The sequence below is a fragment of the Passer domesticus genome, chromosome 4 (assembly GCF_036417665.1).
Source record: "Passer domesticus isolate bPasDom1 chromosome 4, bPasDom1.hap1, whole genome shotgun sequence".
Classification (NCBI taxonomy): Eukaryota; Metazoa; Chordata; class Aves; order Passeriformes; family Passeridae; genus Passer; species Passer domesticus.
In genome coordinates, this window is record NC_087477.1 from 19,465,386 (window position 1) to 19,493,347 (window position 27,962).

The following is a 27,962-nucleotide window of genomic DNA, read 5'->3' on the forward strand; positions in this document are numbered from 1 at the left end:
ATATCTAAAGCAAAACCATCACAATTATTGCTCAATTGAATACTTTTATATTCAGATTTAACTGAAAAAAGAATTTCCACTGCAATTTTTAATTTAAATAAGGCTGCACAGCTAGCTTTGAAAATTGTGGTAGACATTTGTTCAGGCAGAACAAGTGTTCTTGCTGTTGTAGTACCACACCTTTTATACCAGGCTCTCATTGATGTGCCACCTTGAGGGGAAGGTCTTTGCTGTACCTTCATCTGGCATGAAAGTTTGTAGCAATTATCTTTTATCCTCTTCTTTCTTTAGAGCATAGTATGTGCAGGATTTTTTTCAAGTACATACCAGCAAATAAGCGTATTTAAAATGGTTAATCCCAAGGACTAGAAAAAAATTCAATGTATGCAATTCAGCTTCCAAAAATCTTTGTTTTCAAACTCAAAATTTATTTCACTGTTAATCATATTCCTTTCTTTCACTGCACTTTCACTTCACACAGGTTCTTGATGCTGTTGCTTAAAAAATTTATTTTATGCTTTTTTTAAATTTTTTTTTATTTATTTCATGAAGGTGTCATGGTCCTATGTGTTAATTTGCCTGTGGTTCCAAGTTGTATGTTAGACTGCCTGTTTTATCTTCCTGCCTGTTTGGTCAAAATCTGTACAAGTGACTGCTGAGTGAGTGTGATATGTATGTGCTATACACCTCTGAAAAAAAGGGGCTTTTTTTTCGGTTTTTTAGGCATCAGAATGGATTTCTTTCTTTCTAAATAAATGTTTAGAAATTAAGTGTCCAGCTCCGTTTCTGAAACACTTTGGGAATAGTTTTACACACAGGCTTCTCTGGAGCGTCTTCTCCCTCAGTTTTCCTCTTATTAACATCCAAATTACTCCTCTTGGAAGTGAGAATGGAGCCAATTTTATGATCTCTCACCAGGGTCCTCCTAGTCTTCTCCCAGCTAGGGAGAACAAATGGGCCTTTTAGTGTACCCTAAAAGTCAAAAAACTAGTTTGTAGGGGGTGGGGGGCAAGTCCCCAAACTGAGGTGAGCAGGGGGTGACAACAGAGAGGGCACATCTGCCTCTTAGTGCCCTAGTGCTCAGCTGCTCACAGTTTGGTACCAAGAAGTTTTTGTTTGGTTTGATTTTTTTTGTAGATGCATGCTTTTCCCAAATATTTTTAAGGCAAATTTCTGAAATGCTTTCTTAATTTAACTGGCAAAAATAAATGTCTTAAATGTCATAGCCAGAAGAGGTTGAAAAAAGGATCAAAAATGCATTTGAAAAAAAAAAAAAAAAGGATGCTGATGCTATCTCACTTTGTGGGTGGTTTTCGAATTGGGTATATAATTCATCTGCAAGGGAAAAATTGTAGCTGAGAGCTGCAGGATGTAACCTCTGCCAGTGCAATGGCAGAGAAAAGCACTGATTAGGTTGTAGCTGTTACCATATTTCTGGTTTGGGGCAGAAATCCATTGGCTCCTTCTTTTATATCTTATAGATGCAAGTTTAAAATTCAATACAATATCACAGTCTTTTCCCATTTTGTAATTTATTAGGTTTTTGTGTACAAAGTTGTGAGGGTTAAAGAGAAAAGGAAAAAAAATGTGCAACAATTTATTGCATGGATGTTACTGGAAGAAAAAAAGAAAAGGGAATTGTTCTGACTTTTGAATGTGAAAGAAGAGCAATATTCCTGTATCCTTAAAGAAGGTGAAAGAGAAAGGAAAGCAGTAAAGTAGCTTAACAATGAAAACCATGTCTAAAACAAATGTGTTTGCTCTTAACAATTGAGATTGATTAGGCAAGAGTAAATTACTTTGTTGCTTTACAAGCAAACAGTGATAAGAACACACATCTGCTTCAGAAGGGCAGGATTGCAGCTGTGGTGTGAGACACGTTTCCTCTGAGCCCCAGGAGTTATCAGATCAGGCCTCCAGGAGGCTGCTGAGAGCACAAGGACAGGACAGGACAGGCTTGTCTTAGGCAAGCAGATGTCAACTGGCTCTGTAAAACAAGGCTGCTCCATTCTGTGTCTGGCCAATGGTACCACAGGGGTTCTGCCAAACTTCTGGGGTGAATAGTTTTGAGGTGAGGTGTGATTTGGGCTTTGTTTTCCTTTTGAAAGAATTTTCCTTCTATTCTTGCTTCCTAATAATGCCAGAAGTGATAAGTTTACAAGTTCAGGGGTTTAAGAACTCTTTCATTTCCTTTAAGTGTGAGTAACAGATGCTACACCCAGTCCATATACCCAAAATGTATTTGCATCATATTATGTTAACATAAAGTTTTAGATGTCTCTTGAGAGCAAAGACAAAAGGCCTTGGTTGCATCAATCATTTCTGTATTGAAAGACATCTACACTGATATATCTTTTTCCTTCTACATAGGGTCTCTATTTTCTGCAGAAAATTATTTAGAAATTGCAAGTTCTCGAGTACTGGGGTGTGCATTTGCAGAAAAAAAGGATTTCCATAGAGGAAAACCCATTTCTACCAGCAGCAAAAATGTGTTTTCAGGCACTGCCCACCTGTGATAGATGAACCACCTGCAGTGAAATCCCAAGGGAGGCAGGCAGGCTGTGGCTGTGGCTGGGGCATTTAAGGACAGGATTCACTGTACTCATTTGTTCATGGCTGACTATCTAGTTTGTTTAGTGATAAGACTAAGACTCTCTGTAGACTAGAAACTGTCTCTACTAGTGAATAAACAAAAGAAACCCATTTCTGGCAGTCAAGACAGAGCCATAATGTTCCAGATGGCTGACGGGATTTGAAATAACTCTAATATTAAATAGATATAGTGTTTCAAAAACTACAAGTGCCTTGTAGGGCTTTTTATTCCCTAATATCTTATTTAATATTTTAATTTCAGGATTATTTGACAGAGACCATTGCTGGGGAAAAAAAAAAAAAGAAAAAATATGGGGCATTTGACACCCAAAGTTCAGGAGGCTGAAGAATAAACCCGACTTTGTGGTAGTTTTATCACTGGAAGAAATGACACAATTCTGATGTTTCTAAATGATACAGGCTTGTCTTTGTGTGTGAGTGCTTCTCTTACAGTCCCATACCTTCTCCTGTGTGGTGCTCTGAATGTTTTTTCAGAGGGAGCTTAGTAGAAATGCAGCATCTTAAGACAAAAAACTGCATTTTGCCAGATAGAATCTTCCTAAAGTTGAACTGCAAATCTGAATTTTCCCTTTAACAGCTAGTCAACAAGAAATACAAACAATTAGGAACATGATGCAGATGACTGGGCAAGTTACAATAATAGTAATAAAGTCCCAAGCAGTGCTGGAAGCAATGTATTTGCAAAGAAATATATAGATCCCAAAATTAAGAGTGAGTAAGCAAATGGAGAGTGCAGGAGGGCCAAAAGGTTAATTTGATTGATTCTTTAATTTTCCTTCAGATTCCTGGGACTGGCTTAGGTTAATGGGGAAGGTGTATTATTTAAAGGGAGCTGTTGGGAAAAGGTGTTAGTACTATGGTCAATATCTCCTTCCCTTGCAATAGAGTTTGATAAATATTGGTTTGAATCTACAAGTATGTTCTATCAAAAATTAATTTACTAAATTTGAGTGTACATGAGTCTAAATTCTGGACAAAATAATTAGGCAAGACTGACTTAGTTTATATTTTGGTCTGTACTGTGCTGGTTATGTAATTTGCATTACACCCTCCAACATTATGATGATATGGGGATACCAAGCCACAGGGAGCTGCTGATTGCATGAATCCCCTGATTTATTGACATGAAAAGCAGGAATGACTACAGCTTAGTGAACAGAAGTTAAAAACTCCCTGTGGGACCAAACATCAGCTGGAACTGACCTCGGGTGCAGTTACAGTATCTCAAGGACACTGAAATTTATGTGAACTTTTCAGCTTTATTAAGAGAATTATTTTTTTGTGTGTTCTTATTAGCTGCTGAATTGCAACACGCTGTTTTTCTTTTCCAGAGGCTCCTAAATCCACAGAAAGATCAGTGGTGCTTTGCAATTAAAGGTTTTCTCAGGTGTGCCGTGCACAAGAGCTATAGCCAATAATGCAGTTTTGGGAAGATTTATACTCTGCAGGTAAATTCTATGGGGATGGTCCTTCTTTGCTCTTTTTCCAGAACCCTGTGCCCTTGAAAAGCTTAGGAGTATTTCTGTTATGTGTACGTGGTGTGACTATGTAGGTCAAACATTGCACGTGACCCTTCCTAGTTCAACTCCACAAAACTGAGAATGAGCCTTAGACTTCACAGTCCTTAGGATTTACAGGGATTGATTTTAGGTTTTCTATAATGAAACATCAAGATTTTTTTCCCCATAGAAGGTGAAATAATATTAATATGTATCTAAAATATGTATCATATAGGCAATGGTTTTACAGGTTTACTTATACTGCCTAATACATTCTCTTCAACCCTGACTCCAAGAACTAAGTGAAAAGTGAACTTGTTCCACCCCCCCCCCCCAAACATTTCTTTTTTTATTCTGAAAGCACGGGAACTCCGAGAAATGGATACCCTATTTATCCAATGACTGGTTCAAAGGGAGTGTAATCCTTAATTTTAGGCTTTAGCTGTTTTCAATAGAAACTATGATTTTTACATCAGATTCTGTGTCTATTTAATCCTTAGACTGTGAAGCAAGCATTTAGACATCTGTAGTGATGGGCAGGGGGGAAGTTTCCTGGCTAGGCAATGGGTATAGTTTATTTAGTGGTGGATAAAAACATTTGTAAATGTCAAATACTGGGTTCTCCAGATCTAAGTACAAGAAAATAATTACCAATAATTTTGTAAGTAAAACCAGAAGAGAGAAAATACTTGGCCAAGGTTTAGAACAGTAATGGGAAGACTACAACTGTGTCTATATTAGCGGCTGGATTTTAAATAAGAGTGGTTTTAAAGTGAAGCCCTTGATTGTTCCAATTTACTGCATATGTATTCAGTGCTTAAAGGGATCTAGAAACAACTAGATTCCTATAGGAGGGATCTGACCTGGAAGTTCAGGTCCAAATATGCTCCAGTGTTGGAGTTAGGCTCTATCCTTCAGTTTGCCACCAGGAGGTTATCTTGGAAGACTAAATACAGAAGGGTCAGGATGAGAATCTCAAGTGCTGATGGCTCTCACAACATCCTGAAGAAACCTCCCTCATTCATCTGTATCTATTTGAAATTGAAATCCTTTTCCTTCTGTAACTGCCCATCTTTCTCTTTCTGTCTTCCCTTGCTGAATTCTTATCCCTCTTTGTTTCCATTTTGTATAATGCTTTCTCTGCTTTGTTCACCACCTTCTGCCTATAGACTATATAGCCTTCCAAGTCTATAGTTGCCTGTTTTACCTCACGAAATTCAGAAACCTGCAGCTTTGGGGCCCCCAAAGATCTGACAGTCTTTGAACTGTTTAACAATTGGGATTTTAGTGCCATCAAATATATCTGCTGTTGACCTGGAAGTCACTAATCTCATAATGGCTGTTGAAAGATGACACTGGCAAGCAATGAGGAATTCAACCAGCTAAAAATTGAAGGTAGAGCCCTCAAAGAGCTCCAGAACAACATCTGATAGTGGTACCATGTAGAAGAGTCAGAGAGTGGCTATTCTGGAGTTTGCTCCAGGGTCCCAGTTCCACATAGTAGGCTTCTGCTAGGACAGGCCATGAAATACCTCTTTCCATGTTTCCAGACAGTCCTGGAGTCAGTGGCCCCTTGTGCCAGTGCCCTGGATCCCAGCTCCACAAAGTGAGCTGCTCTATGTTGCTCTGGGAACAGCAGGAAGTCAGTGCCTGACCTTTCTGAGAAGCTCAGAGCCATGAAAAAGCTGTGCACTGCTGGACTGATCCCTGTTAAAACATCTCCTTCAGAGCCATCAGCTGTGGAAAAATTCCTGCATGGAACAGCTGTCTCAAATTCCTTCTCCAGTCCTTACTCTGAGTGAGTACCCAGCTCAGCCCCAGTGTTGGGGAGCTGTGTTTAATGCATGCTGCAAAAGCACAGCTCTCCAAGGTTCCTGTGCTGACATGCAGCCCCTTTCTCACACTCACTGCCTGCTCACAGGGCAGTGACTGTGGAGCTTGTCCCTAACCCACAAACCCAAGATTAGGTACCACTTTTCTGACATACAAAGCAGTTATTGGCTGAATGAATTGCACTGAATGAATTGCAGTAACCCTTCTCTCCTCTGCATGTCTCAACATCGGGAGTTGCTGTGTCACCCATGGTTTGTCAGCCCCTGAAGGGGAGCCACAAGGATGTGACCATCTGTAATTGTGACAGTCCTTCTGCAGAAATGCTGTGCAGGACAGAGTCATCCCCCTTGTTTCAGGAGGCTGGGAGCTGTGTTGGTTCCTAGTTTTATCCAAAAGCTCACAGCCAGGATAAATTATAAGTCTCTTGGGGTGGGAAAGAGAGAAATGGCTTTTGGCTGTTGTGTGCTGTCAGGCCATTACTCCAAATGTGGTTTTGAGATCATGTAGGACCACAGCATTACCAATTTGGGATGCAGATATGTGCATGAGAAGGACTGCCACAGTGGGCAGCCCATATCATTCTCTGGATCTCTCTAGTCTGCAGGGATTTGTCAGATTCCCAGCAAAGAGGCTGCTGCTGTGCTGAGATCTCTTATCAATTATTATTGGGAAATAGGGAGATCACTTATCAAATATTCTTGGGAAATATTTTCTACCTCCTTCCTCTACAGCACAGGCTACACAAAGTTTGTGTGTGAGTGTTTGTGTGTAGAGGGGCTGATGTTAAAGAGCACAGAAGTTCATGTCTCAATAAAAGGGGTAAAGATGAGGGATTTTTTACTGGAAGGGTATTATCCTTCCCACCCAAGATGGCTGTTGCATGATTCCCTGTTACTGATGTAACCTCTGCTCTGCTAAGGCTGCTGCTTTAACAGCTCTTGTCAAACTTTCCTTCACCTCTCCTTTCTTGTAGCTTGATGATAAAAGGGTGTATGGTTTTATGACTGCTGTGGGTTGACTTCAGCCAGCAGCTGAGCAACCACATAGCAGCTCACTTGCTTCCTCCCTCAGTAGGAAGACCAATAGCAAAAAAAAAAAACCAAAAAAAAAAAAAAAAAAAAAACAAGTTAAAGACAGTCTCATAAGTTAACTCCATCCTAGACAGGCCCAGTACAAGAGTCCAGTGTCACAGGGGTCTGTAGCACATCCTGTGGTACCCATGGGCACCCAAATCTCTTCCTTGTGTCTCACTGCATTCATAAGTTAGTACACTAAAGTGGTGCTGAAGCACTTGTAAGAAGTGAGAAGACAGGAGATGCTTGGAGAGAGCCTTAGTTTATGTTGTGAAGCCCTGAAAGATGATTGCCCTTCAAAAGTTTTGAGCAGTTTTGTGAAGATGCTTTGGCCTAAGGCCAGGCTGTGATCCAGTGTGACTCTCCTCAACAAGTACGAAGGAGATGTGAGGTGTTTCAGCACCAACCCCACAGAGCTGCTGAACAGCTCACTTTAGGCAGAAAAATGATGAGAAATAACATAAAAGCCAAGGTTCTGGCCTTGTCTTTTGAGCCATTTCATCTTCTTCCTCCAACTTGTTTCTTTTGCAAAGAGCATCACTCTGTTTCTGTATCTAATGGATCTGTTATGCCTTGTAAAAATGACTCCAGTTTTACTTGAAAATCTCCATCATGAATCATGACGGTTCTGTTAATGAAGCAGCTGCACAGATGTTGGGATCCCATTTACAGTGACAGACTTTACTGAGGGGTGGGGGCCTCTCAGTTTCTATTCTCAGGTTTTGTGTGGCAAGTGTTGCTGTATTGTGTGAATTCCCTGATTCAGTGCTGACCATCAGCTGTGCTTCTCAAGCTTGTGATCATGTCAATGTTTTTAAGGTAACAGGATTTGAGCAGAGTCACTATTTGCATGGAAAATGCCCTTGGAAAAACCAAAAGTGCTGAAGGGAGGTGGTCTGGTGGTCTAGGCAGCGGTTTCTCCTTGCCACTCAGTACTGCATCCACGGTGGAGTTGGGAGGAGGTTTCCAAGCTCGTATCTTTTAAATGTCAGACTTTTTAAAACTAGATGTGGTAACGTGATACCATGGTGACATTTACCACCAGCAAGGAGTGTCACTCTGGCCATCCTCGCCTTCTCCAGCAGGCAGGAGGTGAACTTTGAAAGCTTGCCTCTTCAGGAGGTGCCAGTGACAACACACATGCTGCCACTCCCCCTGCAGCACTGATCTGTGCTAGGACAACATGAGCAAGCTTTTATAGCTGTCGTTGGTTCTGTAGGCACATAAGCAAATTTAAACCCCAAATCCAGAGCTGACAAAATATTTAAAGTTAGAAATAATGCCAGTAAATCCAACTGTCTTTCCATGTGGCACTGTAGCTTCTTAGACAGCTCTGTGGGAGTGTGTCTGTCTCTCCCTGCTGGGTTTGGAGGTGTGTGTGGGACAGAGGGAGGATGTTTGCAGCTGAAAGGAAAAAAATGGGTAAGGCTGGCTATGTTGTCAGCCTTCAGAAATAAAACTGTGGGCATAGCAGAGGATCCAGAACTGTGCAGAGAAATCTGGGTAGAACTAGTAACTCTCCAAAACCTGAAGGAAGGAAGTACATCTCCATGGGCTGAAACTGAGCTGTCTTGAGAGATGCATAAGAGGAACTTAACCTGATTTAAAGAGAACTGACTTCCAAGAAAACCAAATGAGCCATATGCAAATACTCAGAATTCCTGGATAGGATGAAATAGCAAGACTGTTCCATATTTCTCCTCTGTCTAAATATCAAGGATCAGTTATTAACAAATGACCCCTGCATCTGTGAGTTTTGCACACACTCACTGAACCTTAAAAAGCAGGATTTTACACACCTAACGTGCTTTTTCTTCAACATTTTGCTCCAGGAAGCACAGCAGAAGTGGATAAGCTCCATACCAAATAATACGACCTATAACCTACATACCAGAGCTTCACATGGCTCTCTGCCCAGTATGTAAACATCCATAGGAATTGATGCCTCTTAATACACCCAGTTATTGATTGATATTGATGGGTATGAAAGTAAATTAGTATCAGATTCATAGGTATTGATACTTATCAGTTGGTATTGATGACTGCCATAACAGTAAGTATCTCTACCAAAAAGTATCATATTGATAGGTAGCAATTCTTATCTAAATCACTGTATCAATATCACTAGGTATAAAAAATTATAAATATTGCCTACTCTTGCTTTTGAAAGGTATCAATATCAATAGGTATAGATGCCTACTGATATCAAAATCAGCATCAAAATCATTAGGTATAGATGACTATTGAAATGAATAGCTCTTGAAATTGATAGATTGTCATGCCTGGCAATGTCTATTGATGCCTGTTGGTTTCAAAACCACTACAGAAATTGATAGGTATTAATTTCTGTCTTTTGATACCTATTGATATCAGTAAATATCAATGTCTAATGATATAAAAATCAATATTGAAATTGATAGCTATGAGTGCCTACCAGTATTGAGATTAGTTTTGGCAGGCATTGATATTAAAGGTATTGATTCCTTTAAATAGGTATCTTAATATTTGCATGCCTATTGGTATCAAAATTCATATTGTAATAGGTTTTGATGCATTCTAATATTGAAATTTGTTTTCAAAATTAGGAGGTACTGATAACTTTACCTATCAATGCATCAAGATACATATTGAAATTGGTATTAAAAATATAAGTATTGGTGCCTATTGATATGAAAAAGGTAATGATGTGTACAAATATCAGTGCCTGTCAATATCACAGTTTTGAAATTAACAGGCATCAATGGGTAGCAATGCCAATGAATATTGACATCAAAAAGTAGCAATGCCTATTGATATCAAAATAGGTATCAAAATTTACAGTATTAATATCTTTATATGCCTAAGTCCGGGGACAGGGGTTCCGTTTAGAGAGACAAGATGGCAGTAGCTCAGTATGTCAGAATTCCTGTTTAATTACACTGATTCCTCATATCCCTTAAGTTGAGGAAGAGCAGTGTTGAATGTCTCCCAGACTTACTGGGAGATGTAATGTAGTTAGATGTAGTGATGAATTAGTTACAGCTTGGAGAACTCCTTGGTGCTTTAGTGATGGTGCACTCCTGAAACGGAAAGCAGAATCTGTTTCTCATTCTTCTTGAGACAATCTAGACCCATACACAGATATGAAATTCACTTAGTGCTCAGCATTGGTATTTATTTCTGTATTTGAAAATATCTGTGTGCTACTGCTACAAACAACTTATTTTCTTTCAAAAGAAAAATGTTTGAGAAATACAACTTTAATCCAACTTTACTTTTTCTACCTCTGTTCCATTTAAATTTCCTTAAAGTGCTTTATTACTGAATGGACATTTTGCCTTTTTTTCTCTTCCTAAATGGTTACTCCACAGTTAGCAGGCTTTGTAATATTCCTGAAAAGCTACTAGGTTATTAAATTAAGGAGAGCTTTTAGGGATAGAACCCTCATGGAAAACACGCTCTTTCTCTATTCTTCCCTAGTACTTTTCCATAGTTTTCTTAAATGGTTTCTTACTCAAGTGTTTCTGGTGATCATCACAGGGTGCATACGTGTTAATGTGCTAGTTCTGAGAGGGAATGCCCTGTGACAGGAATCTTCTTTATCCACCTTCCCTGTCTTTTGTTGGTTTGTGTTCTTAAACTGTCTTGGAGAGCACAAACTGAGCTCCTCTTAGATTAAACTAAAACAAAAGGCAGGCTACAGGACCAAATATTTATAGTGTTTTAACTGCTAATGGTCATTCAGGGCAGGGCAGAGCCAGCATAAAGCATTTCTCCTTCCCTCCAGTAACACTTGTGAGCATGAGGTTTTTCTTTGCAGCTACACCTGTTTTGGTATTCAGACTTGCTCTGAGTGTGCTGCACAACTTGCTAATGAAACTATGGCCTCAATTATGCTGAATTCCCATCCACCTAAAAGAAAAATATTAGAAGTGTGGTGTGAGTCCTAAAAATAGGCTTAAATATATGCATTTTGGTGCTGTTTTCAACAGAATAACACTTCCTACTGAAAAATGCAGGTCATCAGTACAGTAGTTTGTTGTCTTAGTCTTTAAAGCATCTCTTTATTCCTGGTGTTTTCAATGTATGGGACAGAATTTTAGTAGGAAATTCCATTGATGGTTACCAGAGTGAAATAGAATTCAGTTCTTTCACAGATATTCTTTGGTGAATTAGAGGAGCAGTAGATCTTATTTTCCCCACTAAAATAACCTCAAGGGACTCTTATCTGTATAGAAGGAACACATTTGTGAAGTGCAGGAGGACTATCTCTTAATGCTGATGACTTTAAGGGAACTGTACTTGCAGACATGAATTTCATTCACTGGCATCATAGATCTCCAGAGAGTTTTTCCAGAGAAAATCCTTCCTGTTTATTTCGGCTGTTTGTTTATACATAGTGGGCTTTTTTTTTTTCCCTTCAAAACAGCAAGAATATGGATAGCATGACACTGCCACAGCTCAGACCACGGCACGGATGCTTTCAAAAACATATTATTATGGTTTTCCTCTGAATGTTTGTTACTAACCAAAAAACCCAAAATTGATTCTTGCTGCTTTCCGTTTCTGCAGATGGCTTTTACAAGGAGGTAGTCCCAAGGTATAAATAAGCATCAGTATTTACAGATAAATTGGCATACTTGATTTACTTTGTGAATTCTCTTTAATTCTCACCAAGTGTACAATAACTGAGAAAATGCACTCTGAGAAATGCCAGCTTTGGGATGCAAAGGATAAATTTGCTTCAGTGTTACTTCTACGAGGAGTTCCACAAGTCTAATGTGATTTATGGCAGAAGTAGTGGTCAAACCAAAACCCTAACCATTCTGCCAGGCAAACAGCTAATGGCTCAGCTGACAGGTGAAGGAACTGAAAGGCTTTGATGAGTAATACCATGAGAAGAAATCTGCATTTTTAGGTCTTTTGCCGGTTGCATTTGGGATGGTGAAAACGAGCACAGTGACAAGTGAGGAAATTCTAATGCTTTATGTGTCTCCTGTTTCAGAAAGCTCTGTGTGGAATAGGGATAATTGTGTACTCAGAGGACTTTAATCTTAGTCTTTCAGACTCTTCAGAGAATCAGGTTGGTGCACACATGAATGTATTTAGAATTTAAGAGACTTTTAAAAGCTAAATCTGCAAACTGCATGTGGTTGTTAAAATGGAGATTTACAAGTGATATGTTGCACACAGAGTTAAGAATCAGTTTGCTTCAGTAACCATGTGCTCCCTGAAAAAAATGAGCTGGAAATTGGAGTGTCCTGAGGTTCAGATGTAGAAGACAGCCTATTTTGGGGAAAGTTAGTTGGGCTATGGTAAATTGCATGAAAAAGTGACTGATAGGGAACTAGTGAGTGCTCTGGACATGCACCAAAGATGCCAAAGAGAGAAAGGATTCTTGAGCCTGTTCCATCCAAGCAAGCCCAGACTGCCTAGATTGTGATGCTTTTGAGTGCCCAACAGAGTCCAAGTGCCAGGGCAGTTGCTGGGAGGAACAACTGCAAGGAATGGAAAAAAAATAAAATAAAAGCTATCAAGAACAGGAGAAGAGGAAATAAATATTAAAATTGAAGGAAAGGCTCAAGACAGGTTCTCCTCAATTCATAGGAGAATTTTGAAGGGGAAACTTTGTATTGACTGTAGCAGAATCATCTTTAAGGGAATATAAAAGCTGTTCTGGCAGACAGAGCTGGCCTGTGCTTTCTGGGGAAAAGATATTTTGAAAAGTGCTATCTACTTTGACCATGTAGATTATAAATATTTTGGTGAAATTTTTATGCTTTAATTACCTGTTCTTAGGAAGGGATGGCTCATCAGATATCAGGTTTAAAGAAAAACTTAATAGCCATCTCCTGCTTTGAAATAAGAAAACAAATTGCAGATTGTTTTCTTAGATGGTTGGAGCTTGGTGTATCTTACAAGCAATTTTCTCCTGAAAATGTTATTGCTATGGTCTCTATCAATGGAATTATTTAGTTTACTGCCTTTGCTGTTTACCAGATGACTTTCTGTTCATTCAACAAAGGTTTACTGTAATTATGGCATAGACTTGGACCTTGAAGTAAAACCACTATAAGGGTCTGGAGGATATGGAGTGAAAGAGTTCTTTTAGTTGTGTAGGCTTTGTTTGATTTATTTGACCTTTAATTCAAAGTACAAATGCTGGTATCAATAACTGGAGAAGGGCTTTGACCTTGTGTCACGGGGCACATTTAAGATTTCACAGAGTATTCCAAGAAGATTCTAAAAATTATGTCTCAAAATTGGCATAAAAAAAAAAAAAGATGGGTAGAGGCATTTTATTTCTGCTTTCTTTCAGAACTGCTTCTATAATACTAGAACAGAAGAATTAGTCATTCCTAAGTCTGGCACTTAAAACATCAAAGAATAAGTTCACTTCTCCCTATCAAATGTGGCAGTCAGCAGTTCTTCCACAGATAAAGAAAAGGAAAAAAATATCAGGAAATGAGGACATTCCAAACTCTGGATCATACATTCTACACACCCTCTAAGGGACACGTTGTGGTTTATCATTTACCACCAAACAGCTGTGGAATTGCCCTTGTGTATGTTTCCTTCTGATTTGGGTATGTTTTGGGTTGTTTGTTTTTTTTTTTTTTTCCCCTGTATATGAAGATAGAAGGCATGGCCTGTGCTCCTCAATTGCCCTATGCTCTTGTAGCACAGGAAAAAAGAATGCCAACAATGTTTTTTTAAAAATCTAAATAGAGCTCCAGAAGTATCACAAATTATTTTTGGAAGATGATTTTGAATCACCGTGCAAAATCAATATCTTTTAAAATTAACAAAAATGTGCGTACATTTAAAATAAATGACTGTGGTGATATTTCACTCATTGCTTCTGTTGTCTGTGTGACACAAAATATGCAACATGCAACATGGTTCAAGGACTGAACATGTGTTCATTCCTGCACATGTTTACAAACTTCTTCTCTTGGAGTTATTTCACTAATAATAGAAATTTCACTTTATTTCTGCTGTCCTAGTGAGATTCCTGCTTTCATCCTTTTATGATTGTCTTTGCCACTAAAATAAAATTGTGTATGAATGTAAAAGCAGCAAATTGCTGGTGACACAGCCACTGGTTGCCCTGGGAGTACTTGCTGCATCCTTCAGTTTAATTTGCTTAATATATGTAATTAATTAGGCAACTGCAAAATGATAGAAATGTATTTGTGGATTCAGCCTCTGTAAATTGGTGGTAAACAATTTGATACTGCAGGACGTTAGGGCTTTCTCTGTGGGACTAATGATGCCTAATGCCTCAGCAATCATTTGTGGAGCTCATCATGTTTACCTATTAAAATGAAGTCATAACATTTTTGCTGTAGAAATCTTAGAATGCTTTTAGTACTACCTACTGAGAATTTGGCTGTGAATTTCTGATCATGAATAACACCTGAGTCCAGGTGGGCGGGCACCTGTCCACTAAAATAAGTATTTTCCATAAAGCCAAAAAGAGGTCTCCTGAAGGGTGGAGATAATTTAAAATGCTTGGACTGAATAGCTGGAATGTGTCTAGTTGTCTGCAGAGAGCTTTAGTGCAGCAGGTGCTGTGCCCACATTTTGCAGCTGGGCAGCTACACTTGCAGCTCCTGAGCCTGCCTGCACAAATGATAAATCTTTCATACATGAAAAGCCATAGAAAAAAAAATTTGGAGGCTCATCTGAAAGAATTTTCAAAATTAAGCTTTCCTAATTTTCTGTACAGAACTCTTGTTTTGCTTTCCTCAGACTATTTAGGGGAAAGAGATAATTTAGCTGGGGTCCAGACACATGGTTATGAATGTCATCTGTGCCCAAGAGATAAGTGACGTAACCTTAGTGCAAAGAAAAACAAAAAATGCAACTTCACTTGTTTGCAAAAGTGGTTTTTTTACCTTGAGGAAATTCTTGTGGTTTTTTTAGCACTGTCAAGCAGCTTAAGAAACTTTAGGAACTTAACCATAGAATCAGAAGGGTTGGAAAATACCTTTAAGATCATCAAGTCCAATCAGGATGGCAAATAGATGGGGCTGTGCTGGGAGAGCCTTTTGGAGCTTAGAGACTTGAGTGTCTCTGTCCCTTGTTTTAACGTGCTCCACCTGCCAAATCGATTAGAAAATGGATTATTTGTTTATTTTTGTGAGCAGAGGCCTAAATATACAGGAGATTTCCCTGTATATGAAACAAAATGCTTTCTCAATAGGAACTGTAAGATGAATGTAGTGGAATTATTAACAGAGTACAAAAAAAGATATTTAGCTGGTGTCCTAGGTATGTGGTATGTGAACAGAAGTGGCATTTTTCACAGGGTTGAAAGTGTCTATTTTTCTGCTGTGAAGTGTGAACAGGGTTAGGATCAGCAAACACCTTGTTAGGATTTAATTTGGTGCTTGTGTTGGAAATGAGATGCAGCTTTTAAGCCCTTTGTCAACTAATTCCTCACTGGATTTGAGGTTGAGATGATGGTTTTCAATCAGGGCACAAAGTGTTGTGTGTGATACATCAGTTTGTTGAGAAGTATCATACAGTTTGAATGGCAATGGCTATATAGACTTCTCTGTAATTATAAAACATGGGTCTGGGGAAAAGCCTAACTCCACAAATGTTAGTGGCATAAACACCCATTCACAAAGAAAAGAGACTTTCAACTCATGCTTTTGGTTTCAATGGCTGCTTACAAACTCTAAGTGCATGGAAATTACTTCTAAAGTAAGAAAAGTATCAGTGTCTTCTTTCCTTAGCTGGGCTGGGAGACCTGCAGGCTTTGAGATACTTGTGAAAACTAAGCATGTGTGTATGGAGTAGCAAAGGATTTTGTGTGGATGTTGTAGCTTGATTTTCTGGACTGATATTTCTTTTCATGGAAAAAAATAGAGAATTCAGGATATTAGAGGAACTTTGGTGATCTTAAGGGGTTTTAAAACATTTAACCAGGTGATGTTAATTGCATTCTGAAGGACAAGCAGCTTAGTTGGTCAATGAGGCTCCCTCATTTTCAGTATTTTCAGTACTTATTCATTTGCTTCACCTGAACTGCCAGGGCTCACACAATCAGTGATCTTGGGCTCTCTTTACTTTGTCCAAGGTGGGGGACCTTTTTGCTATTCCTGATTTCCTTCACTGAGATCAAACTCCTGCCAACAAGTGATCTAAGATCTCTAAACCTTGTGTCAGGCACTACTGAGTGCCCCCTACTCACAACATTTTATTAAGGAAGGTGTAAGGATGCTTAATTTCTTTAAAAAGAGAGAGACCCCAAAGAACCAAGAGGAGCAGCTCTTGCTGCTGATAAACATGCTGATAAACGTGCAAAGAAAAGTAAAGAAAAATTGAGGCTCTAGGCTCCACTGTCAACATGCTGGAAGAGCAAAAATCCCTTTGCTGTCTCTGTCCTGCCCAGCCTGTCAGTCAATATGTGCTGTGTTACACGCGTTATCGATCCAAAGCACCACACCAGAGTGCCAGCACACTTTGTACTCTGCCATGGCACTGGGGCTGGCACTCTTTCAGGCTTCCCTGAACTTGTCTTCTGTAAACTCCTGTGGCCTGAGGCTCTGCCTGGGAAAGTAGCCCTTTCCCAGAAGACATCTGAGGTGCTGTGGGCTCACCTTTAGCAGAGATGTTGCTGTGGATGAGCCCTTGAGGAGCTGAACAGGCTGGAACTGGGGTTTTGGCAGCTACATAAGGATTTGTGTGCCCACTATAGGATGTCCCTTTAGGGACACCAGATTACAGGCAGTTGGCACATTTACTTTGTCCCAGTTCTTACTCTTCCATGTGTAGAAAGTAACCTGCCTCAGATTGTCAGAGACACAAATGTGCAATGGTTTAAAAGCGTATCTTGTATGAAAGACAGAGAATCTTTTTTGACTTGTGCAATTTGAAGAGCAAACATGGGTGTTTACCCTGTGCCAAAATCTGCTCACATAAGCAGATCAGACTTTTGTTGTTGTTGTTCTGGAAGGTCAGAGACTATTTTTTGCCCTTTTTTTTTTTTTCCTTAGTAAAGCAAATTCACAGAAATCGGAGTAATTATCTGATTTCCAATTCTTCTTCCCGGTGTACTTAGTTAAAAATAACTGTGGCAGTCTCATCTTTGAGCACAGATGCTGTAACTTCTAAATAAGCAATAAACTCCTTTGTCCATTAATAAAAAAAGTAATCTCAGAATTACTAGTACAAATGGTACAGAATGACCCAAGGGCTGTTTACATCCTGAGCCCTGAAAATTTACTGTGCAACTGTTTGGGGTTCTGCCTCTGGACATCCTCATGCTCAAAAACTGTGCTACCTCCTGTACCCTCACTACTCTCATGGAGTCTGGAGCAGAAATTTGGGATTAGACACAATCAGTGTGCAGATGCAGTGTTAAGGGTAGTTTCCCCCTCACACTGTGTGTGTTTTAAACAGCACTGAAGGATTAGTCTGCTGTAACATGTCAAGGCTGAACCATGAATTCGAGTCTCTGCTTTGCCAGGGGCAGTTTTTATTTGGATCTCTTTACAGTATCCTATTTTCAAAAGAGATAACAATTCTCTCCCTGATAAGGGTAGTGTGGCTTTTCTTATGTTGGGGGACTTTTTATTGGGTGTGTTATTTCTGATAAGCTCTTAGCAAAGTGGAAGTGTAACAGTGAGAACTGGGTGGTTAATGAATGGTCAGCTCGGGCCAGTTTCTTCAAGATTATGGGGTCTGCAGGGTTATTTCTGCCCATGGATACATGGCACAAACCGCCCTCTCTATCCCAATAGCTCTACACCTCTTTGGGGGGGTGTGAGAGGTGGAGGAGAGTTAAATAAGGGCTCAGCTTTCCCCTATTCTGTAAACATTCTTCTGTGCTGAATATTCCAAACCTCTTGTTCTGAGTCTTGTTGGATACTATTGAACCTCTGAGCATAAACAGTAGTGAAATCTAAGTCCGTGAGGTAGCTCTTATAACATTGATGTTGATTAAAACATCCCAAACTGGTTTTTGTGCTTATTTACACAGTAGAAAAGCTCAGCAATCAGTATTACCACAATAAAAAGATATTTGGTTTGGTTTTCTCAATTTTTTTTTTTCTATTTGTTAAACAACTGAATAACTTAATTTCTAAAACATCTAATTGGTAAAGTAAAATACCTGAAATAAACCACCATAGTTGTCTATTTGACTAGATTTCCTTTATCTAGTAGTGATCACTCCTTTACACCATTTTATTTTGTGTACTACTGAGCTAAATTATTAACAGTTGAAGTAGGTTTCAGCACAACTGCATCTGAAATAAGTGAACCTCTGACTATTTAAGGAGAAAATTTGCCATTTGTTGAAATCATGATTGCCATACCCCATAAGAGGGTTTTCAAGCATGGAAACTGAGGAGAGGGGCTTATTTATACCTATTGAGGACAAACAGAATACTTCCTATGCTGTAAGCTATGGCTAATTGTGCTAAGTTTGCTTTTTGCCATGGAGTTTGTAGGATTTCTTGGCCCCTGTGGCAGACCTCAGTTTCATGGCCTGCAAACAGCTTTAAGTTCAATGAACTGTGAGTCACTGTATTTGGAAGAAGTTGTCCCAGGAGACACCACAAATAGAAGCTGCTCTGTGGTGATTCCATCACGTACCAAAGGCAACCCAAAACTTCCAGGATTTCTGCCCTTTGTAGACATGCTACCACAAAATGCTCATAGCAATTGGAACACCTGATCTTTCTTTTTTGAGTTAATATTTCTCTGATTCTTAAAGATCCAGAGTTGTAAATTTTTTTTAAAGTAATTTTGGCACTAAGTTGTTACTGAAAGAAAAATTGATATTTTTTCTGTACTTCCGTGATGAATTGGTACTACTGCTCCACTTCTAGCAACTAGTTATCAGGTTGCACTCTGCAATCAGGAAATCTGTAATCAGATTCTTTTGAACTCTTCCACAAGTCTTGTCACAGCACCTTTCTTTCACTACGTGATTTCTGCCTGCACAAACACAATTTAATGTTGAAGTTCATTTAGATTAGCTGTTGTAATGTTGCCTGATGAGCTGCCAGATAGGCACGTGTAGGTACTTCAGCTGAGATTTGATCTGTTGCTGCTAAATTCTCACTTGCCTGAGCTTTTCATAATCCTCAGGGCATTACCTCGGCTGCTAATTACTTCTCTCATCATGTACAAAATTGTGTTATTTCCCTTAAAGGTGATGCATCATCTCCATCCAGCTTAACTTGCAGACCTTCAAGTCTGTTTCCAGTGTTCCATTGAACTTCTTGTTCGACTGGTTTCCTGTCAGCTTCCACTTTTCAATTACAACAATTTGGAAACATGTGATTTCAGTACCAATACTTTTAGATTTTTAATGTAGTTAATTTTACCTATTGGGCGTACCTGTCCCTGCTTCCTTTTCAGATGAATGCAGTGTCAGCAGTTGCCTGTCCATGCAATGATTGTGTCTGGCTGGCAGAAACATTTTAAGATATCTATGTGCAAAATGTCATGGAGGTATACTTTGTACTGTGCTCTGTGCTGGACCAGGCCAAAGGGGAGGATATGGTTTAATCATTAGAAACCTTGGACTGAGAGGCATTACTTTAGGTTTCTATTCTTGGTTTAAATGCTGACTTAACATGTGACTTGTGTGAGTGATATAACCTTTGCAGGCCCCTGTCTACCCACAGATAAAATTAGTGTTATAATCTCTACTTCTCAAGTTTTGTCATTAAAAAGAGTACACAGGTCTGTCTGTGCAAGCCCACTAAATACAAAGTTCAGCTCTGAGGATTCATTTTCATTCCTTTCCATCCTCACCCATCACTGGCACAGCTTCCCCTTCCTGTGATACTGTCCCGCACACCCAGTTAGAGATCTCCCATGACTTCATCTCAATAAACCAAAGGAGCTATAAACTAGAAGAATGAGGGTTGAGAGCACAGGAGAAATCACATCTTTGATGTATGGCCTATGAATAAGCAAATCACTCTCGCAAGCAATCCTGGTAGCTGTAAACCTCAGCTTCAGAGTCAAAGGCAACAATTTACTACCTGAGCTCAGCCTTTTTGACCTGCCTAATCCAGACATACGTAATTTTGATAGTTGTAGATAATGAGAAGGACAAAAAAAGCCAGAGCACCAATTAGTGGGGGCTCTGTACGTAATTTTGTGAAGCAGTCAGGTGCCACCTTGCCATAAATGATGTATTTGGCTTGGACAAAACTGTGACAACAGCGTTGCGCTATGGCCCATACAGGAGCTGTGTTGAGCAAGTATTATTTCTGCAGGAGTTAAAAATATTGCACTTATGCAACTTGCAAGTGGTATAGATTTACATATGCATGAGTCAAAATCTTTTTTTTCCCCCCTTGCTTGTGTGATTAGACCAGCTAGAGACAGAATGGACCTCGAAAGGAATTGGCCCAACTGTGCATTTGTCTTATGGCTCTGCTCTATAAAATACCTCTCACAGGAGATATGAAAGCTCTCTGGAAAATCCCACACTTTAAGTACAATCTAGTGTTGACAGTGCTGATTTGGATCTGTACTGTTCTTCTCCTCAAGTTTCTAATCTTCAAAATAAAAAAAAAGAAAATGGAAGTTCCTGAAATCTAGAACCAAAAGAGCAAAAGAACAGTTTTGAAATTTCAGTGATACTCTTGGACTAAATTTAACAGTGAGGAGAAACTCAGCCTTGTTACCCCACCTTCGTGTGTGAGGACTCTATTAATTAGTGGAAAATATTTCAATTGTAAAAGAAGTATTATCAAAATAGAAAATAAAAAAAGAAGAAGGGGGAAGGGAGGGAGGAAGGAAGGAAAGAAGGAAATTAATTTTATTAGCCACTGCTACAGCAACAGATTTCCACAAAAGGGTGCTGAAAAGCCACATAGTATTTCCTTGGATTTGTGCATCTGCTAAAAACTTACCAATCCAAGAGGGAAACATTAAGAAACTAATCAAACAATAAAAAATTAAAATCAAGTTTAATATACAAGTGAGTGTATCTGATGAAACAACTTGGAGAAGGAACCAAAAGTTCTCTGTGGTAGCACAAGCCTAACTCTGAGCTAAATACATATTCTCTGAGTGTTCCTGGAGAAATGATAACACTGATAGATGAGAGAGGCACAGAGCCTTATGACATTATTTATCATAACAAAGTGCCTGCTTTGCTGAGAGGGTAAATACCTATTAGAGACAAAGGCCGATGTCAAAACTTCTACTGACTCTACTTACAGCAGAATTTTACTCATCACCTTGGTGTTCAGTCAGTGCAGGCAGCAGAAGATTACTCTCTCATGTTTGACCATAGCTATACTGGTATACAACTTCATACCTGAAGTGCTGAAGCAGTAGCCTTTTCTTTTTGTTTTCCAATCACTTCCAAAATTATTCCTCCAGCTCCTAGCCCTTTGATTTTTTTTTTTTAGTATTTCCTTTTGAAACATAGAAGTGTATTATTCCAGAGGAGTTTCTGTGGATTCACTGTACTCAGAGACAAAATAGCATCTTTGTTCCAGTAGTGTAACCTTCTTGTAAAGACTGGGCTAGCTGCTTGTGGAGCATAGAGGACTCAGATTTGGGGAGATTTCTGCAGTAATGGAGATAGTTGGTACTTTTTTAAAACACAGCCCATCATTCATGGTACCATGAAAACATTCATGTTATCTTAAATGTGAAAACAGTCATGTTATCTTAAATGTACGTAGCCTCACGTGGCTTCCAAGAGAAATGTTTCCTAAAATACAATGAGTAATACAAACTTGGCTATATATGCAAAGGAAAACTAATTACAGGGAAACAAAAATACTGCCTCAAATCCAAAGAGCTTGAGACAGGAAAGTTTCTGTCATTCCTCTTGAGAAATTAGAGCCCATTCACATTTAAGCTCTTCTCAGAAGCTTGTTCTGAACTTCTTGGAAAGAATTCAGGAAAGTGGAACAAATAACATTTATTGTGGTTCTTCGGTTTTTTACAATGGCCAATATTATTGAAAATTATTTAGAAGAAACATCATCATATTAGCCCAGTGGAAGTGCATGCCTTTATATAATAAATGCCAATTGACAGTTGCTTTGCTAACTGTGATTACGTTTTTATGAACTTAGAGAAGTAGTCCCTGAGCTCCTGAGGGGCCTGCAGATCACTCAGGGGAAAAACTCTGACCTATTCTTCTCTGGGGTTTATACCATGGCACACCAACAGGTTTAGGAAATATAGAACCACTAAGTTTCCAGTCAGTATCGAAAATTAACAGCCCTGGAAGTTCAGGGGTAAGGTGACAGGGGTGTGTCGGTAAGTTTATTATAATTATCAGGTACTGTGATGGGGTGTGTTGCATGGATCATCATGGATGTTCCTAATTAAGCTGCTGATGTACAGAAAGCTATGCCAACAGGTATCTTTACAGATCTAGATGCCAAGGCAAGTGCAGGAAAAAAAGTATGGAATGCATGCCTTTTTGTATTTTCATGTAGTAGAAAACAAGGGAATCAAAGTCTTAGACTAAAATCTGAAGGTGCTTCAGGGTGTTCTGTGAATAAAACCACGACTGTCTGATTTTCACAGCGAAAGAATATCTCCAGGGGGTAGGATGTTTTTGTAGTAAAGTACAACTTTTTAGGATGTGCAGATTCAATGTAAGTACTGTTCCATTATTGGGTGGGTGGGTGGGTGAGACAGCAGAATAAATGCCTCAGTTTTCATGGATGAGTAACGACCCAATTCCTCTGCTGAACTAAGGTGTGATTCCTTGGCAGACTGATGTTGCTGTGGAGGCTGCATTAATTTGTATTTGCATACTATGGGGATTACTTTACACAGATCGCCTTAATTCTGTGTCTGAGCTTACGCTGAATCTTCTCCGTGGTGTTTATTACCTCAGACTGTATCTGCTCAGGAATTCTGCTCAAAAGGGCGAGTTTTTCACTCGGGGAGCGCAGGTGTATGGCGCGAGGTAAAGCGATTTATGTGGAAAAATAAGGAAATCTGCATTCAAACACGCTTTTTAGGTAATGGGAAGTTTAGTATGTCATTCGGTGCCAATTTAAGATAATTTCCTCTCCTGCTAGAAAGATGTGAACTGAACCGCAGATTGTGTTGGCTCTTTCTAGTCTTTGAGAAGTATCAAAGTTAACGAGCCGGAGGGATAACGCTGGGAGCTGAGAATAGGGAGCGTGCAGTTTTATTCTTGCCCCGGCAATTACGCGCTACGCATGTGGCCACAGCGTTTAACTCATGGTACCCTCAGTTTCTCTGCTTGACAAATAGTGACTCACGCGTTCTGCGCGGGGAGCCAGTGCAGCGCTAGAATTCCTGCTTGCGAAATCGCCTTAAATCTTTCGCAGAGAGGCGTTAATGGTCGCAGGCTAAGGCCAGCAGTGCCGCGGGCGGGATGCGGGCGCAGACACGTATCATTACCCAGCCGCCCGGCGTTGCCTCCCATCCGCATTTTTCCAGCCCGCTGGAATACGGGCGGGCGGCGGCGGGAGCCGGGCCCGCCAAGAGTTAACGGCGGCTCCCCCGGGGCCGCGCCGCCGCCTCCCCACCCCGGCGCTGCATTATTATTATTATTTCTCCCCCCTTCCCTCGCCTTCCAGTTTTGGCAGGGGATTAAAGCAGCTCCCCCCTGTGGCAGCAGTGACCCAGAAACGAGTTTGATTCACGGAGTCCTTCCTCCATAACAAGTACAAACGTCAGTCAGAGGGAATCTGTGTGTGTGTGAGAGAGAGAGAGAGAGAGTGTGTGTGCGTGTGTGGCGCAGCCCGCCGCTCTCCGTGCCCGCTGCCCGGCGCCGCGCCGAACTCATGCGGCGGCCCCGAGCCCTCCGCGCAGGGGGAGCCCGGCCGCGCCGCCCGCCCTCGCCGCCGCCGCGCCGCCGCCAGCAGGTAACCGTGCCCGCCGCAGCGCCGGCCGCCGGGCCGCCGGCACAGCCATATTTGATGGGGTTTTTTTGTCGCTCCGCAGGCGGCGGGAGAGCAGTTTCGTGCCGAAGGTCGCTGCCTAGTGGAAATAAGATAGTACGTCATTAACATGGCGCCAAGAGCCGCGCCGCTCGGTGCGGGGCGAGGGGAGGCGGCCGAGTTGCGGCTCCGCTATCCCACAAGCAACTTGTGCGGGGCCGGGGCGGGCGGGGGCGGGAGGGGAGGCAGCGCTGCCGCCCGGCCGCTGCCGGCTCCCTTTTTGTTGCGCTGCGGGCGAGCGGGCACCGCGCAGCTGCCCAGGTGCGGCGGCCAAGCGAGCCCCGGTGTGCCGTGCCGTGCCGCGCCGTGCCGTGCCGCCGGCCCTGCGCCCCAGGCGTCGCTGCAGGCTGCGCCGCGGGGGCAGCGCCGGGTATCGCCCGCCGCTGAAAGTAGGGAGCGTTGGAGCAACTTGGTAGCCAGATGGCAATGGCAGAGCGCAAGTCTCGCCCGGATACTGATGTGTAGGAAGGGGGTGGGGGAGAGCCATGGCCACTGTGTGTCACCGTGCTACCCAGATGCCCACGAGAGCCGTCGCCTCTCGCCGCGGGCGGGCGGGCGGCGGTGTGCGTGGGAGAGGAGGTGTTCGGTGCGGGGGAGCAGCTTTGCTTCCCCCCTTTGCCCCCCCCCCAGTCGCACTTGGATTTGGCTTGGTGGGGGGGGGGGGGAATGCTCGGAAAGCACAACTGCCCATCGGTGAAATTAAACAGAAGTTGCCTTTCGGAGCGGGAGAGCCGCAGCCGGTCTGCCTCCCGCTCGATGAGCGCCGGGCTGTCAGAGCTGGCCCTGTCCCCCCCAGACGGGTACGCGGTGTCTCCCGCTGGAGAGCAACTTGCCCGAGCCCCGAAGTGCACGTGTTCGGGAGTGGGAAAAGGCGGGGAAATGCGTGCGGCGCTGCCCGGCCCCGCACCGGGGCAGCGGCCGGCAGGTGCACGGCGACCCCGCCGCGCCCGGCCCCCGCCCCGGCCGCGGGAGGTGCAGCGGGGCGGCCCGGGGGGCGCGCACACAACTTGGGCAGGACGCGGGGGGGCCCGGCCCCCTCCCGCCGCCGGCTCCCGGCGCAGGCCGAGGGGCGAGTCCGCGTGGCCGGGCCGGAGTTTGCGGGCGAGGGAGCGGAAAGGCGGCCGGCGGTGTTGGGGCGCGAACGCAGCATCACGGGGGGAGCGGCGGCGAACGCCCCAACTTGCTCGGGCGGCGGTCGGGGCAGCGCCGCGGTTTGGCTCTTGCCCCGGTGCCAGGCGAGCGGGACGGAGCGGGGCTGCGGCGTCTCTGTGTAACGGGCCGCTCTCCCTGGGGAGGTGAGTGCGGCTCCAGCCATCATTCCACTTGTTCCTCTTAGACAAAGCCACCCTGCCCGGCCCTGGGCTCATGTAGTCGCCAGCTCCCAGAAGAATTTTGGTGTTGTTCGGTTGTTTTTTTTTTTTTTTTTTGGGGGGGGGGGGGCGCGGGAAGGCGGGGGGGCATGTTTTGTTGTTTTGGCTTTATTTGTGGAATTTTTTTTTAAATTATTTGCTTTTCCCTTCCCGTTCGCGCCCGCCCGTTGGTTCCCGATAGGATGATTTTTGGGAAGGGTGGAGGCAGAGGGTGTTTGTTTGTTTGCACCGCCTGCTGGTTGGTTTCCTGTGACAAGAGGTGATAACACAGTTTCCAGAACTGTCTGGGAGTGGGAGGAGAGACGGACAGAGAAAATGAGCTCGTCGCCGAGCTGCCGCTGGATCCGCCGTCCCGTCCCCCCCGCTCCGTGGCAGCGTGGCCGCGGGGGCGGGCGGCCAAGGTGCCGCGGCCGTTTTCGGCAGTGGCAGCGCTCGGAGCGAGGGCCGGCGGAGCCGGGGGCACCAAGTTTGATTTGCAGCCGTGGCCGAGCGGATTGGTGCGGCCGGCGGCGGGGAGGAGCGGGAGCCGGCAGGGAGGAGAAGGAGGGGGCGAGCCGGGCTGCTTCTCCTGGAGCTGGCCGGGAAGGTGCCACCCCCGCGGGGGAGGTGTAGCCCGGCCGGGAGGCTGCTCCGTGACCTCGGCCGGCCGTGCCCCGGCGGCTCCGGGCTCGGCGCCCTGCCGCCAGCTCCGGTCTCGGAGCCGGGATGGGATCGCTGCGGGAGGAGGAGGATGAGGACGCCCTGAGGGGCACCCGGCCGGGCTGGAGTGCCCCTTTGGAAGTGACTCCCGAAGCCCCGGCTCCTCTCGGCTCCGAGCCCGCGGCCGGGGCTCAGCGCACCTGCGCTTCTCCTGCTCAGCTGATCGCCTCATTCTGAGAAAGTTTATTAGGGTCACCGGCAGGTGAGAGCCGGGGCATCCCGAGATCTGTCAGCCCCCACCCCTTGCCAGTGAAACAGGCCGTGGAAGTATTAGGAATTCCAGCAGGATTTAGCAACGCATCTTAGTTGACGTTTTAATGTCAAAGGCTGAAGATGCTTTTATGCCAGCCCCATTTTTTAGAGAAAGATTTAGCTGTTATTTGGAATAATTTCCTTTTTAAGCAGGTGCTGTCTTTTAACTAAGTCAGAAGCTGCCCACACTTGCAAACCTAAAACCCTCATTAAAGTTATGCCAAAATATGCTTGTTATGATTCTATTTCTAGAGGTTTCTCACACTCAGTGGGATATTGTTGAAACAGCAAGGATTGTATGTTTTAGTGGCAGGATTTTCCCTCTGGCTTCAGATACCACTTGCTCCCTGCTTTTGAGCTGCGTTTAATACATATGTTTAAAATAAAATAATAATAATAAACTCCCCTTTCCTCTCACAGCTGCAGATTTCCCTTCCAGCTTCTCTGGTTTCATTCCCAATTCACAGAACCTAGTGAAAAAAAAACCAAAACAAACTTCCAGTGTTTCCTCAAATGATTTCTCCATGTGTTTAGTTCTGCTGCTTCATGGTCCTTTTTTCAGCTGGAGATGACCAAGCTGATACCATTTCCTAGGTGGAAGGGATGAACTGCAGTGGGTGCAGATTGGGCTGCATTAATTCTTGGCACCCAGTTTATGCATTGCTTGAGATTTTGGATGGTCAGTTTCACTCACTCCCACAGTTTGGGAATAACTTGCTGCCACTGCTCAGGTAGTAAGTTAATATTATGAGCTGGCTTGCACAGGTGCATAAATGAGCACGTGGATTCCTGAGAAGTGTTGGGTTGATATGGCCAAATTGTGCTTTTCTCATGTATTGATACATTTTGAATAGGTGTGCTGAGTTTGGTAGAAATATTCCCTGTGGAGAACACTGTTGGCCTTGTTTGCCAAGTATTTCTTTGTTTCATGAGACTTGGAGGATATTTTTCCTCCTGATTTAAGGTCTGTGACTCTTTGCACTGTGGACAGTGCTCCATAATTGAATTAAAAAGTTTTAGCTGGATTTTAATAATACAGCTTATTTCTGATGTGCTTCCTTTTTTTTTGTTTGTCTTATTTTAGGTCTAGGGTAGAAGTGAAAAAGATTCTTGTGATGTCAGGTGTCAGTGAAGAAGGGGTGCTGTTATAAATAAGCTATTTAAAAAGAGCCCAATAATAGAAGCCAAATTGTCTCCATCTTCTATCCATTTTATTAAGTTGTGTCACACTTCACTTCCATTTGTACAATAGGTGTTCTGAAGCAATTTCTTGTGTACTAGAGATAATTAGGTCTTTGTTTCATTGCATTAGTGGGTTACTTTCAGGAAAAGCCAGTTTTTCAGTTTGTCTTCAGGGTGTACATCTGTCATAACTCTGCTTTCTTCCCATTCTGTCTCTGCAGCTGTTCAGTGCAGTTTGTTACAGTGACACCCGTTAACATGGTTACAGTTAATTGTCTGTCAGAGTTTGAATTATACACTCTTTTACCCAGGGGTTTATGCAGCCCTTGAAAATACTTCACTAAGAATTGTGCTGTGGAAAACCTTTGACCTGAGGATGTAGATTTTCCCACGTATAATTTTTTTTTCACAATCTGGTTCTGTTTAGCTATTTGCATAACAAGGACTGACACACTTTACATCTTTCTCTTTGATTGCCTCTCTACTTGAGGTCAAACTGAGTGAAGAACTATGTGGGGATCTTAACTGTGC

The 27,962-nt window shown here is 42.4% G+C and overlaps 1 protein-coding gene across 15 annotated transcripts in view; it reads left to right on the top strand.

Annotated features, from left to right (window-relative positions):
* The window catches only part of JADE1 (jade family PHD finger 1), a 131,222-nt gene that overhangs the window by 64,186 nt on the left and 39,074 nt on the right, over positions 1-27,962 (top strand). For 4 of the 15 annotated variants that reach the window (XM_064416462.1, XM_064416461.1, XM_064416473.1 and 1 more), the window contains one exon: positions 3,945-4,061. The exons of 7 other annotated variants lie outside the window; for them this stretch is intronic. In XM_064416462.1, coding sequence (XP_064272532.1) covers positions 4,031-4,061 — 31 coding nt within the window. In that variant the 5' untranslated portion in view covers positions 3,945-4,030. Of the gene's footprint in view, positions 1-3,944; positions 4,062-23,599; positions 23,661-23,680; positions 23,854-24,205; positions 24,390-25,008; positions 25,224-27,962 lie in introns of those variants that run through there. 4 more of the 15 variants (XM_064416472.1, XM_064416468.1, XM_064416464.1 and 1 more) reach the window with 4 other exon arrangements.